At 42.3% G+C, this 14,464-nt stretch overlaps 1 protein-coding gene across 1 annotated transcript in view; it reads right to left on the bottom strand.

Annotated features, from left to right (window-relative positions):
• The window catches only part of MAU2 (MAU2 sister chromatid cohesion factor), a 58,921-nt gene extending 47,823 nt beyond the window's left edge, over positions 1-11,098 (bottom strand). Inside the window, exons 1-5 of the mRNA XM_060232694.1 lie at positions 10,592-11,098; positions 5,835-5,852; positions 5,206-5,271; positions 3,574-3,669; positions 2,316-2,410 (exon numbers count right to left, since the gene is read on the bottom strand). Of these exons, the coding sequence (XP_060088677.1) occupies positions 2,316-2,410; positions 3,574-3,669; positions 5,206-5,271; positions 5,835-5,852; positions 10,592-11,098 (782 nt within the window). The remainder of the gene's footprint in view (positions 1-2,315; positions 2,411-3,573; positions 3,670-5,205; positions 5,272-5,834; positions 5,853-10,591) is intronic.
• Between the last annotated feature and the right edge of the window lie 3,366 nt (positions 11,099-14,464).

Genomic DNA, 14,464 nt, shown 5'->3' with positions numbered 1-14,464 from the left:
AGGGTTAGAGGGTTCTGCTAGGGGTGGGGGTGGGGTTTGCCAATTTGCCCATATCTTACTTTAGTGAGAGGACTTTTAAAAGTGCAGTGTCCTTTTACTTTTCCTGAATTGGGTGGCTTGGATTTCTTGGGGTTACGTAGGGTGAAGGTTTTTTGAGGGGGAGGGGTTGGTAAAGTTCCTGTATTGTTAAAAGTCAAGTTTTTTACTGTTTTGAAAGGATTCTGTGTTTGATTTGTTGCTGCTGTGTTGTGCTGCTGTTGTTCCTTTCTCTTCTGGTTCTTGGAGGGCTGTTTGGCCTAAATTTTATTGTTGAAAAGGTCACTTTTTTAACAGTTGAGTTTGTTGGCCTTTTCTCAGTGATCTGTTTGAATCTATTCTCTGTTGTTGCGGGTTTTGCATCCTGTCCTGTTGTCGCTTTTCCTGGTTCTGGGTTGGTTTTTTTTTTGGGGGGGGGGGGGGGTTAAAAGTTAATTTCTTTCTGTCACGTTTTGGTTTTTTTTTTTTTAATTACCTCTGGTTGGTGTGGGGGTTGGTGTGTGGGGTGGGTCACTTTCATGTTTTTATAGAGTTATTTTTGGAGTCTGAGGGTGCTTTCGGTTTGGCTAGGGCCACTAAATAGGCTGCCCCACTAATAAGGGTGTTTTTAGGGATTGTGTTTTTTGAAATTTAAAAACAAATTAATCCAGTTCATGGCTTTATCTTCTTTCAAAATTCAACTAGGCCAGACAGGGGTGGTTTAAAAAGATTTTAGGTTTCTCATAAAAGGCAGCGTGACTACTAGGGCACATCAAGCTCCCTTTTAAAGAGACTAGAGTTGCCGTACATCTTGCTTTCAGCCACTGAAAGCTGGTGCATCAGATTTGCATAGGGTAAACCACAGCTTCTCTCAAGTTATAGGGGACACCTAATTTCTAGTTTGCAAGGAAATCTGGTTTGTCCCAGGATCTAGTTAGGAGAAGTTTAACGAGGAGGACATAACAAGGATTGCCTTCATCTCAAGGTAGCCTTTTAAAAACTGTAGCCAGGTAGAGGCAGGATCACCTAGTCTCCTAAACTTTACCAGACTACTACTACCCCAACCCAAAGAAGGACAGGTTAGGAACCAAAAAAACAAAAAAGTTTTGGTGGTAGGGTTTTCAAAAAGAAGTCAGGGCATCAGTTAGTTCAGGGTACAGTGAAGTGAGTTAGGTTTGTAAAAAGCTCCACTCTCAGTTCAGGTTATGTGAGACTGGTCAAGGGTGACATGAGTGACAGGCAGCAGAAGAGCGGCCCTGGGGGCAAGGCCAAGGAGAAGACTAGAGAAGTGGAGGGGAGCGGGAGGACCCAGATTCCCCCCCCACCTGTGCGTAGGCCACTCCACAGCCTCCTTCCAGCACTCCAACCTCTGGCCAGAGTGTGATGAAGAAGAAGGCCCGCCTTGGGCCCTTCATCAAGGCTGCTGCTGGGGCACCCCCAGCAGAGGTGCCATTAGGAGCTGTGTCAGAGTTAACACAAGAGCTTTTGATTTGGTTCAGAAATGGAAAACAGAATGATTAGTACTTGCAGAAAGTGCAGGCAATGTTTCTCTTTTTGGGGGGTAACCCTGTTCCATTTTATGTAACTTTTAGGATTTTTCTGCAAACCTCGCAGGCAGTGTTCCTTCTAAGCTGAGTTAGTGTGAGCTAGCTCAGGTTTTTTTTAGCTTCTGGCTCGCACATTGTTGTCAGCTCAGGAACAATGGCCCCAGAGTAAACTAATTTATGTGGCAGCTCACAACTTTCATGTCAGTAGCTCATGAAGTGGAATTTCTGCACATAAGACTCCACAACTTAGAGGGAGCATTGCTTGCAGGTCCCCCAATTCACTTATATGTTTAAAGCACAAATCCAAACTAGCAATATTACCACTTGTCTCACATATTTTCATGATACATATTTTGAGTTGGTACAACTTTCTTTTAAAAAAAGTCTCACTCATTTTTTAAAAAGTATGCAATAGGAGTGGTTTTGTTCAGCATTCCCCCAAATTTCTCATGTCTTCCAATGAAAAAATAGTCAGAAAAAGTAGTTTCTCCCTAGATGGGGGGGGGGGGGGGTTTCCCACAGGCCTTCACATCTCCAATCAGGTGCTAGGAAAGACCCTCCTCTCTCCATGAGACTTGTATGGAGCAACAGCTAGTCAGAGCAAGCAATGCTAAGCAGTACTGAAACAATATGGACTTCTAGGAAGCTTCATGGTTAATGTCACAATCCAGCACGAATACGATGGCTCTGCAAACCTTGTTGCACAGCTCTATGTCATCCTTGAGAATCCTGAACAGACGGGAAGGGACCTACCTTGTGTATTCTGACCCAACCACCCGGGCATATTCTGCTCCAACTCCCAAAAGATCACAAGCTGACACTAAATCTTTTTCAAGCGTGTGCAGTTGCTAAACCAAGAGAAAGAGAAAACATAATATTCACACGTCTGCTCACATATCAGAATGCTGACTGTCTGAACATACAAGTTAACTGCGTCATTACAAAGCAGACAACTGACTAGTTAACATTTTTTTACTTCGGCAGTTCAAGGGTTTAATGCCACAGTGGGATAGTTAGCAATACACATTTTTTAAAAAGTGACAACCACCAGCAAAAGGCCTGGTGCAATCCTTAGAACACTTTCCTGAATACAATACAGCAATACAATGCAATCCTTAGAACACCTTCCTGAAAGTAAGCCCCGTTAAGTAGATGATTCAGAGTAGCTCTATGTAAAGACTGCATTGATAGATAAACAAACAGAGCCTTTCAAATCAACATTTAATTAAGGCTCTGTGCCAGTTCTCATGTTTGAGATCATACAAAACCTTGTCTTAAGAACCTGGTGAGGTTTCTTCGCTCTTCCAGATCTAGGACAAGGTTCTTAAATTCTGCTCACTGCTCCCCTTTGCTTGCAAATCACTGAAAAATTCACAGTGCAGGGAGGGATACAATGTGTCTCATTAGTGACTATACTCCAGCCTGTACGTCGCTTCAGCTACACTGCATTAGATTGCCGCATCATCCATCCCTTGTAAATAAGAGTTGCTGTCAACAGAGCACAGCTTCATGAGAGAGGGCTGCTAATTTTCAGGGGGTGAATCCCACCAATATCACATTAAGCTCTGCCATTTCAAGATGGCAGCCAAACCAAGGAATTCCATCATCTACCCATACTTCCAACCAAGGCTGCTACCTGCAGAAAAGAAAACTGCCCCTAAGCAATTAGGAAAGACAAACATTGCCCCTTTTGGTCATGAAGCACTTAGCGTCAAATGTGTGTGCGAAAGGTAAGCGAACAAGATAGGAAGTGGGCTAATACCTCAAGTAGTGAGCCTCCTTACTCCTCAAGGGCTACCTTTTCATGGCTCTGTTGTGTCTTCCTCCCTGTGCTGGGGTTTGCTCCTCTGACCAAGCTTCTTCAGCATAGCTCTAGACAAAATTGCACTGTGAACCCTTCCACATACTTCCTTCCACCTTGTGAAAACACCACAACTGACTCTATCCACCCGATAAAATGATTCTGCTATATTTTAACCCACTTTAAAGACAGCGTTCAAAACAAACTTACTGCAAGCTGGAAGAGGAGGCGGCAGTGCCAGTACGGAGTTTGCTGTGAAATCTGGATGGCCTTACGCAGCAACGGCTTCGCTGCATCAACTGAGTTCTGAAAAGCCAGAGACAAAAATCAATTTGAGCATTGTCGGGGAGGTATTCAAGAAAGGACACAAAACCAGCAGGAGGAAAGCAAGACTTTAAAAGAAATGCAGTTAACTGTAACATAAATATTTTGGACAAAATGAGCACGTTCCAGGCCCTACAAGCTCCCCGTCCTTTTGTGTGTGCAAACTTCTAATTTAAGGCACCTGCTTGTAAATGACTATGGAATTTTTTTTTCATCCTAGAGGAAAATAACTATTTTACTGAATCAGGTGAACCAAAACCATGCCCCAGCTCAGAGGTAGAGTGCCTGATTTGCATGCAAAAGGTCCCAGGGTCAGCACCAGACACCTCTGGTTTAAAGGATCTCCGGGCAGCAGGTTCTAGGAAAAGACCCTTTTCTGCCTAAGAACCACTGCTGGCTAACACAGACAATACTGAGGTGGAGGAACCTGTATAAGGTAGCCTCACGTGTTCAGTGGAAGGCCAAAGCTCAGAGGTATGGCATGTTTCCGTGCAGAAGATCCCACATCCAAACCATGGTATTTCCACTTAAAGGAACTCAAAGAACAGGGCTAGGAATAAGGAAAGGACTGCTAGTCAAAGTGGTAGACCAACTGTCTGAGAGTCCAGCAGTGTCATAGAGCCTCCAATGAGCATAGCCAAAACTTCTTAAAACTCAGAAACAAGGCACAGAGGCCTGTAGCTTGTCTTTATAATCCAGGGTTCAAAGGGAACCTTAACTTTGCATGGAGGTTCCACTAAGCTTTCAGGCAAAGTTCTTCGGAGCCAATACAGAGTAGTGGCTACTGTCAGATTAGGACTGGGAAGACTTCACCCAAGTTCAGATTCCCCACTCTGCCATGAAGTGATCTTGGGCCATTCACTCTGAGACCAACATATTTCACAAGATTAAACAGAGGAAAATAACATCACTTGAAGCCCCTTGAAAGAAAGGTGGCACACAAATATGACGGTTGCTTTCAACCCGACATTCACCAACAGAACTGAACTTTCTCCCTTCAGGGTCCTCAATGCTAGCTGTTTCCCAGGAACACATGACTATAAATGCATTTCAGTTTCATTAGGAAATCATTCTGATAGACTAAAAGCCAGATGAACAGAACAAAATCTAATTACTGATTTTTTTGGGTTTGTTTTTATAGAAAACAATCAATGTTCTCTCTAAGCTGTGCATGTGAGCGACTGCTCATTAACATAGGAACCCCCACTCAGCAGCAACCTGGAGCCACGCAGGGTCTTGCACTGCCCATTGCCAGTTTAAGATGACAGCAGTTATATTCTGCTCAGGATGTAAACTAGGGGAAATCAGAGGGAATATTGAAAACAAGTACCTTATAAAAAACAAATAAGATAGTTAAAAGTCATAGTCCTAGATAAAACTGTACCCGAGCACTGTGATACTGTAATTAAATCAACAACTTTAACCAAAAAAAAATTCCCTCTCTGGCTACTAGCCTAGCCCCCAGAAGATCTGAATTCAAAGAGGCAATGAGCAAAGTCTACTCTTTTCTCTACTTACCTCTTGACAGTATAGCTCGGAGAGGAGGCTGGCTGCTTCAAACTTGACATCCTCAAACTGAGGGATCTGGCAGTATCTTAGTTAAGAATGTAAGAACACCAAGAGGAGCCCGACAAGATCATACCAATTGGTCCATGTAAATATAGCACAATCCCCTGTGGCCAAAGAAATGCTAATGAGAAGTACAGGAGCAAACAATACCTCTCCCCAGTACCTGTCCTCCAGAAAATGGTACTCAGCTAATAATTAGAAAGGTGGTCGTGTCATAGTTAACAGTCTCACAAATTACTGGAGAGACCTAGGCTCAAATGCCTAAATAGCCTTGACATTCACCACAATCTTAATCTTTACAGGGTCATTGTAGGGTAGGTAAGGGAAAGAAAATATATGTATGGGATAAATATGTAATAATTTCATCTTTGTGCAAACCAACAGACTTTGGCACTAAAAGTTTTAAATAATTCTTCATACTGTAAGAGATCTAAACTTAAATTTACAAAGTCATGATACGCACACTAGGGATCCTGAAAGCTTTTGGTTTGCTCAAGGCATTGTGGTATTTAAAACCCAGGCAATCTGTGGCAACTTTTCAAGTACAATTTCAATTTTCAAAAGATTGAAAAGGATACTTGCTGGGATATCAACCACTGTAAAGGAAATAAAGAAAAAATTAGGGATTTCTGAAACTGACAGAATGGCATACAGAGAAATTCAAAGGAACTATGTTTCAGCTCCTCCTCCAAAACACAACCAAGTTACTTTTCCCCTTGAACTTCCCCTACTACACAAAACTGAAGGGAGAGGGAGAGCAAATCCAGGAAGAACAGAGACCCCTTTAGCAGTTGCTTTATTTATTTATTTGATTTATATCCCGCCCTCCCCACCAAGGCAGGCTCAGGGCGGCTTTCTCCCTCTTACTACCCTCTTGAAGCTCCAACCTTTCATATGTTTACTCTGCACAGCCTGGGCTCTTCCTCCATTTCCCTCTTGTGCTAATGGATGAAGCAGATAACACAGTCCCCCCCTCCACGTCTCCCTCTCCCCATCCATTCAAACACACCGTGTATGAAACATTTGTCATAAATTCTATAAATTATAAATGTATTAGTATAAAACTCCCATTTTCATTGTTAGAATGTTTTCTTTTCAACCTAAGGCTGGTACCTGAACTACTGTGTTTTTCTTTTCTCCTTCCTTTTCCCTTTTCCGTTTTTGGTGTGGGGCTTAGACTGCGGATAAATGCATCAACAGAGATGTGATGGCTGGAGGGAGGGAGAAATTTGGGAACCCCCACCTTTCCCTCAATTTTTCTAATGGAATAACTGCAGAATTTGTGGAACATTAACACAAACTCTTATGCAATATGTGTGGAAGTCTTTTTAAAACAAGGCATCACACACAAGAAATATGAAGATTTTTACACGAGACAAGTTACGGTATTAAAGAACAAGTCATGTCTGTACCGCAATATTTTCAAAGATCTACTACATGTGTCTAACGCGATCCATAATTAAAATGCTATAGCATGTATGATTATAATACACGATTTAAGAGTTCATGGTTTTCATTATTTCAATTACTACAAATCTGGTGTTTTCTCTTTTAAATGCCCCCCTCAACTCTCAAGAGAGCAAAAATTAAGATGCATGCGCTGAGGTGCAGCAGCTTCTAGTTCTCCCAATAATGCTTGATATATCTGTAATTTTCTTGTAGTAAGCGAAGACAAATACTGTATTTTATGTTGCTGCAGCAATCAAGTAAGCTTAGTGTCTATAGGAAAGCTTTGTGTGTTTTTAATCCCTTTCCCCAAATTTCCACAGTTTTCCAAAAAGATGTTTGTTCCATAGCTTTGACATTTCCACACATTTTACTTTTTATGTATCTACCATATTTTAAATTATCTTTAAAACTGCGATGTCAAGATTTTCCCATTGCTCTTTCTCAACACCCCCTGCCACTCTTCCTTGTAGCCCAAGTAGTTCCGTGCAGCCCCTCCTCTTTCCAGCAGTCATTATTGGGCCCTTTATTACAGATCTTGACTGTAAATTCAGTTCACTGAATCGAAGAACCGAACTAATTTGTCAGTTTTCAGGGTTACATATTTTAAAGACATTTCTTAATTATCACTAACACAAAATCTAATCCTAATTTCTATTCATGGTTTGGTTATTTTTATTAATGCTATAGCAAAAGCATCTAGAGGAAAAAGAGGGGTAATCTCTACTTGTCACCACAGGCAAAAGCTAACACCAACCCAATCACTTCTTTGCAATCTTTTATTTCATTATTGCTTTTTTAAAAAAAGTTTCCTTTACTGCATATACTGATGAAGTGAATATTCAATACAAACAAATTCACCTATTATCAGTACTGTGCAGATTCTCTACAGCATAAACAAATATGACAAGAACCTCATCACATTTGTGCCATACAACAGAACATATATTGATGCACAGTGGCCAATGTGTTTCCTCTGAGGATCACAGATTCACGCTGCAGTAAAATAACCACCTAAAATAACCACCAAATGTATTAGGCAGCATGATAAAATTTCTAAGCATTATGACAATCTGAGGCCCAGGATTTGTTGAGCTCTACTTTAACATTCCTTGTCCTGGATAATCATGCCCTCTATGTATATAACACCCCTCTCATAATCCAAATGGGGCCCCTTCCCCCATTTACACAATCTCATCGATGTTAAATGATGGGGGAGAAAAACCCCATAACTTTCCCCACACTCTTCCCCAAAACATATTGATCATTTTTAAAAATATCATTCAAATGAACAAAATGCTCTTCAATGTAAGATTTTAGTCACTCAGAATGTGAAGTATGGAGGTTTTTATGTAAGGCTATCTATAGTACTAAAAATGATTCCTCCTGTGTATACTGTAGACATCTACACCATATTTTCAAGCAAACATTTATTGTTTAAACACAACTCATTTTAGACAATTAACCCGCAATATGCTACAAAAATTCAATATTTTATATTCATTTGATTTCCCAATCAAGCAGTAACCACAGTATGACTTATTAAATTCTTTCTTTCCAAAAGAGACTGGCTTTTAAAACCACAAAATATATTTTCTATTTTTCACATTTTTATTTTCACTCTGCACATCTTTCAAACATAGAAAACTAAGAAAGGTGTGCGTAAGTATCACACAAGGTGAAGCAATTTGCAACTCTTCCTCTTTGGTTCTTCAATATACTGGTAATTCTCCATACTTTTAAATTTCATGAATATGCCAGTTTTTTTTAAGTATTATATTTAACATCAGGGGGTTTTTTTAGCAGGAATGCACAGGAACACAGTTTCGGCTCGCTTGGCATCAGAGGGTGTGTCTTAATATGCAAATGAGCCCCTGCTGAGCTTTTTCTTCCAAAAAGCCCTGTGCAAAACAATGGTGACATCAGGGGATGTGGCCTAATATACTAATGAGTTCCTGCTGAGCTTTGCCTACAAAAAAGCCCTGTGACATTATTTAGAGCTTGCCTTTCTCACCAAAACAAAAGGCAGAAGTCAGGACAATCAACAGAATGGGCCATCCTTAGGACCATTTTATATGTCAAATTATAACCCGAAACATCTGACGTTGCAAAGACAGTCAAATAACTTGAGGCTTGCTAACCAAGCGTTGTACAGATCCTAGATGTAGCCTGAATTATTTTTCTTTTGCTGCTACACGACGACAGTGATACTACCTTGATTATTACCAGGCTTCGTCCAGCTTTGTTTTTACTCGTTACTATGCACAATGCAATCCTCCTGCAGCTCTCGCTGGAGAAAAACGAGTCTAAAAAGGTTGTGAATAAACATTTCAATGGAGCAAATTTCCAAGTTAACCCCCGCCCCCCAAAATGATAGATCCAGGTGGGCAGCCATGTTGGTCTGAAGCAAGAGAACAAAGTAGGGAGTCAAGTAGCACCTTTAAGAGCAACATTTTATTCAGAATGTAAGTTTTTGTGTGCATGCACACTTCATCAGACGAGGAATGGGATACAGTGAGCAGAGCTACATAGAGCTGGTGGGCAGTGGTTTAGAATGCAACGTAGTACAAAGTTAAATTCTTTCCAACTTATGCTATCCCCTCTTTCTCTTTTTAAATATTCCTTTTTGTTTGGCTTGGGATGGAGCAAGCATTATTCTTAGCTTAAGAGTCAAAAAATTCTAGCCCAGTTATCAGTTCATTTATGCTTAATAAGATATTTATTTATCTACGGATTGATTTTTTGATTGGTGAACTGGACGTTATCTTAAATGCCAAATAAGATGTCCTACAATGTTATATATATCATAATACGCTATGCATGGTAAAATTTTGTTATATATGGAACTAATCTGCTTGATACTACTTCATCCAACAATGTTCTGTATATCCTGGAATTTTTAAAATAAATTTATCCTATGTTAAAAAAAAAAATCCGATGACAGAATAGTAAAGTTAACAAATTAAGAAAATCTTTGATTTGGGTAGATCACGCTAATGCTATCCAGAGCAAAGGTTTTAGCACCAGAAATGCCTATTGTTATCGCCAATTTATGTTAACTGTAAATTAGAATGGTTTTAAGACTAATGTTGATTTTTAAAGCCTTGTATAAATTACTTTATGGACATGTTGTTAGCCGCCCTGAGCCTGCCTCGGCGGGGAGGGTGGGATATAAATAAAATTTTATTATTATTATTCTTAATTTGTTAATTTTACTATTCTATCTCCAGGATGGAAAACCACCGCCTTCCCAAGATTGCCCTGTATGGCGAACTTTCCAACGGCCATCGAAATAGAGGGGCACCAAAGAAGAGGTACAAGGATTCCTTGAAGAAATCCCTTGGTATCTGTTGCATTAACCATCACCAGTGGTCTGACCTAGCCTCAGATCGCAAAGCATGGAGGCACACCATCCACCAGGCTGTCTCGTCCTTTGAGAACGCACACATAGCTGGTCTTGAGGACAAAAGGAGATGGAGGAAGAATCGCACTGCTACAGCACCAACCCCAAATCAGACTTTTCCCTGCAGCCACTGTGGCCGGATCTGCCTGTCCCGCGTTGGTCTTGTCAGCCACCAGCGAGCCTGCAGCAGACGTGGACTACTGCACCCTTCTTAAATCTTCGTTCGCGAAGTCAAGCCGAGAGAGACCATGGGATTTTAACTTTGTACCCTTTTGCATTCTGAACCACTGCTCACCAGCTATATATGTCCCTCTGCTCACTGTAGCCCGTTCCATTGTCTGGCGAACTGCGCATGCACACGAAAGCTTACATTCTGAATAAAATGTAGTTGGTCTCAAAGGTGCTCCCGGGCTCCTACCGCGCTCCCCGTCGAAGAGCCACCCGCCCCCAAACCCCTCCCCGCCCCCCGCTCCCCGGGCGACGCACCGCTTTCTCGAGGTGCCCGCGGGCCTGCTCCCCGTTGCGCGTGTGATGGTAGAGGACGGAGCCGAGCTGGAGGTGGGTGCGGGCCTCGACGCGGGCGGGGGGCTTGCGGGGCAGCACGGCCTGGAGGCAGTGGACGCACAGGCGCACCTTGGGCGGGCTGGACGTGCGGAAGTGCTCGGCCAGGCCCAGCAGCGCCACGTACCACGACTCCGACGTCCCCGACGATGAGCCGCCCACGCCAGACGCCGCCGAGGAAGACGACGACGACGCCGAGGAGCCGCCGCCGCCGCCCGTGGCGCTGGTGGTCGCGCTCGTCGTGGTGGTCGTCGTCGCCGCGGCCGTGCTGGCCTCCGCCCCGCTCGCCCCCGCCGGCTGCGACGGCGGCGGCTGCGACGGAGCCGCTGCTGCTGCCGCCACTGAGGAGGAGGAGGAGGACGGGGCCGACCCAGCGCCGCCGCCGCCGCTTCCCGCCCCCGTCGAGCCCCCCGAAGCTCCCACGGCCGCCATCTTAGGTTTTTTTTTTTACTTCAGGCAAGCCTAAGGAGAAAGAGGGAGCACTGCGCAGGCGCACATCCCTGCTGTCTGCGCAACGTGTCTTGGGAAATGGAGTCTCGGATGTGACGACGCGTTAAGCCGCCTGGGATCAAAGCCGGGCGCGAAGGCGGGCGGGCCGTCGTCCCATCCCGCAAAGCTTCTCGGGACCTGTAGTCTTCTCGCGACAGAGGACGTTTGATTCCTATTGACGAAACCCTCCCAGCTGGGCTCCCAAAAGGTTCTGCCGCAGTAAAGGTGGTAGTTGTTAAGATGCCGTAGGGCATTGCAAAGTAAAACGGTGACCCTTCTGGAATAAGAAAAATAGAATACCTAGGGAGCGATCCTCGCAGGTCTACTTAGAAGCAAATCTCAGTCTGTATGGGTTTAGTCCCAGGAGGATTGGAGACATCATAATAGGAAAATATGATCGGAGCCATCCTTTAGAATGACTAATTTGAATAAACTGAATTACAAATAGTCATTGACAGCATTATTCCAAATCACAAGCACGTAGAAACCTCTCTCCGTGCAAAAATTCAAAAGCAACTAGACCATTGTATATCAACATTCTATCTTCAGTATAAATTCAAAATTCAATATAAATAGTGTGTCCATACAAATAATGAGAAATCATACAAAAACATCATCATCCATGACAAGCCACTTTCATTCCTACTGACTCTTTCTGGTGAACAACGTCCACAATAGTTGATCATAGCTGAAGTCCGATGCTCACAAAAACTGGTCCTTAAGTCGTCAAAGATTTCAGGTTTTCACGGCTGGTAACATTAGGGTTTGTAGAATCTTTTGGGATCAAGTGCCGTGTTCTACTGGAGAAAGTTTTCCTTCCAGACGTTTCGTTCTCAGCTGCGGAGAACATCCTCAGTGCCGTTGCAGCCGGAGCAGGCGCTCAGACCTTCTTGGCTGCTGTGCATTGAGTCCTTAAGTCGTTTCAAAACTCAAAGTTCTTCTTCCAGGGACCGTCTATTGTCAGTGTACTGTACAGTAGGTAAGTGGTGTCAAGGTAGTGTTTATTTTGTGTTGTGAGCCGCCCTGAGCCCGCTCCGGCGGGGAGGGCGGGATAGAAATAAAAATTATTATTATTATTATTATTATAAGGTACACCTTCCAATATTCTGTATGTCTCAATTCATTTTGCCTTTTTCCTTCATTCATAATGCATTATGCTGAAATATCTCTGCTAATTTCATTCACATCTGTTCTCCGGAGAACAGATGTGAATGAAATTAGCAGAGATATTTCAGCATAATGCATTATGAATGAAGGGAAAAGGCAAAATGAATTGAGACATACAGGATATTGAAACGTGTACCTTGACACCACTTACCTACTGTACAGTACACTGACATCAGATGGTCCCTGGAAGAAGAACTTTAAGTCTCGAAACGATGTAAGGACCGGTTTTTATGAGCATCGGACTTCAGCTAAGATCATCGACGATTGTGGACGTTCACCATAAAGAGTCTGTAGGAATGAAAGTGGCTTGTCATGGATGATGATGTTTTTGCATGATTTCTCACTATTTGTATGAACACACTATATTGAATTTTGAATTTATATTGAATGTAGAGTGTTGATATACATTGGTCTAGTTGCTTTTGAATTTTTGCATGGAGAGAGGTTTCTGTGGGGCTTGTACTAGTGCCTCTGTGGTCCCAATAGCCCGTCACATTATTTCAAATCACACCTGTAGGAATAGCATAGGCAATTACTATAAAGGCTCCCCAATGGTGGAACCAGCTGCCGGAAGAGGTGCGGGCCCTACGGGATTTTAATCAATTCCGTAGGGCGTGCAAAACCGCCCTCTTCCAACTAGCCTTCTAAGATGGAACCTGGCATAAGCATCATGCCATCTTTAACACAACTGAGTAGCACCACTAAATTATATTGTTTTAGACTGTTTTTAGATTATTTAATGTTAATTGTGAATTGTATTTAATTGTACTATCCTGTTTTTATTGTTATAACATGGCTTATGCTATGTTCTGTAAGCCGCCCTGAGCCTGCCTTGGCGGGGAGGGTGGGGTATAAATAAAATTTATTATTATTATTACTTGAATAACTTAGAATAAGGAAAGTAAATATTATTAATAAAAATAATTCATTTTTTAAACTTCCCCCTATATGGTGGGCAATGGGTATGCCTTAAAGCATAGTTGATTAATAATGATGTGGTATTAAGATTTATTGCTATAATTATATTTTTATATTTAATAATTTTATGCTGTAAGATCAGAAATTATTAATTCTAACAAAAGGAATTGTAAGTAGTAGACATGCAAAATAATCATCTTAATAACCAGAAAAGTGTAGTGGTTAAAGTGTTATCCTAGAAGAGGGGTCCTGCCAACTTTGTTGCTAATTTTTTTTTTTTGCTCAGTCTTGCTCAGTTCTCCTTCTTATGATGGTCTCCAACAGGGGTGGAATTCTAGCAGGATATTTGACCACAAGAGCTTACAAAAAAGAGCCTTGTAAGCTCTTGGAGGATTGGCTGCATCAGGGGTCATTAACATAAGAGCCATATAGAATAAACATCAGATGCTTGAGAGCTGCAGGACATGAGCATCAGATGTTTGAGAGCTGGAAGGTAGGCAGGCAAATACATGGAGGAGGGAGTGAGAGATGGAAAGAAAGTAACTTTAAATGCATTCTCCAAGCTGCCAGCTGGCTTGGCTTGGCTTGGAGAAGTTTTTTAAAGAGACAAGTGCCTTCCACAAGTTGGCCAACGGGACAGTGGTGGCTTCAAGAGCCACACAAGATGTGTGAAAGTGCCACGTGTGGCTCCCAAGCCACAGTTTGATCACCCCTGTGAGACTCTGGTCTGAGTCTCCACCATAGTGGAAGCATGCTGGGTTACCTTGGGCCCGAAACACTTAAACACACATAACCTATTTCAATGGGTTGTCGTGATAAGTGGAGAAGGGAGATATGGAAGCTGTTCTGGGTCCTCACTGGGGAGAAAACAGAAGTATAAATGAAGTAAATAAATGCATCTTTATGCTTGGGTTACCAGATGTTCTCTTTTTAGAGGACATGCCCTCTCTTTTTTGGCTGTTGTTGTCTGTCCTCCGTGGAGCCCTTTTAGAGAAACTGTTGGAAATGCCCTCTTTTAGGGTTGGAATGTTAGCGAGTAGCAGTTATCACAGCTGAGGATGTTAAAATTAAATTTGTCATAGGATCACTTGTTTTAAGTAGTCAATCTGGAAGTATGTCCTCTTTTTTGCTTTTCAAAATACAGTAACCTTTTTCAATGCCATAACACATTATAAAGAGTAGTCTGTATCTGAAGAATTGTGCTTGCACATGACAGCTTATACC

Source organism: Heteronotia binoei, chromosome 2, assembly GCF_032191835.1.
Source record: "Heteronotia binoei isolate CCM8104 ecotype False Entrance Well chromosome 2, APGP_CSIRO_Hbin_v1, whole genome shotgun sequence".
Taxonomy (NCBI): domain Eukaryota; kingdom Metazoa; phylum Chordata; class Lepidosauria; order Squamata; family Gekkonidae; genus Heteronotia; species Heteronotia binoei.
Note: the sequence above shows the minus strand (reverse complement) of the source record. Positions and strands in the feature narration are given on the sequence as shown.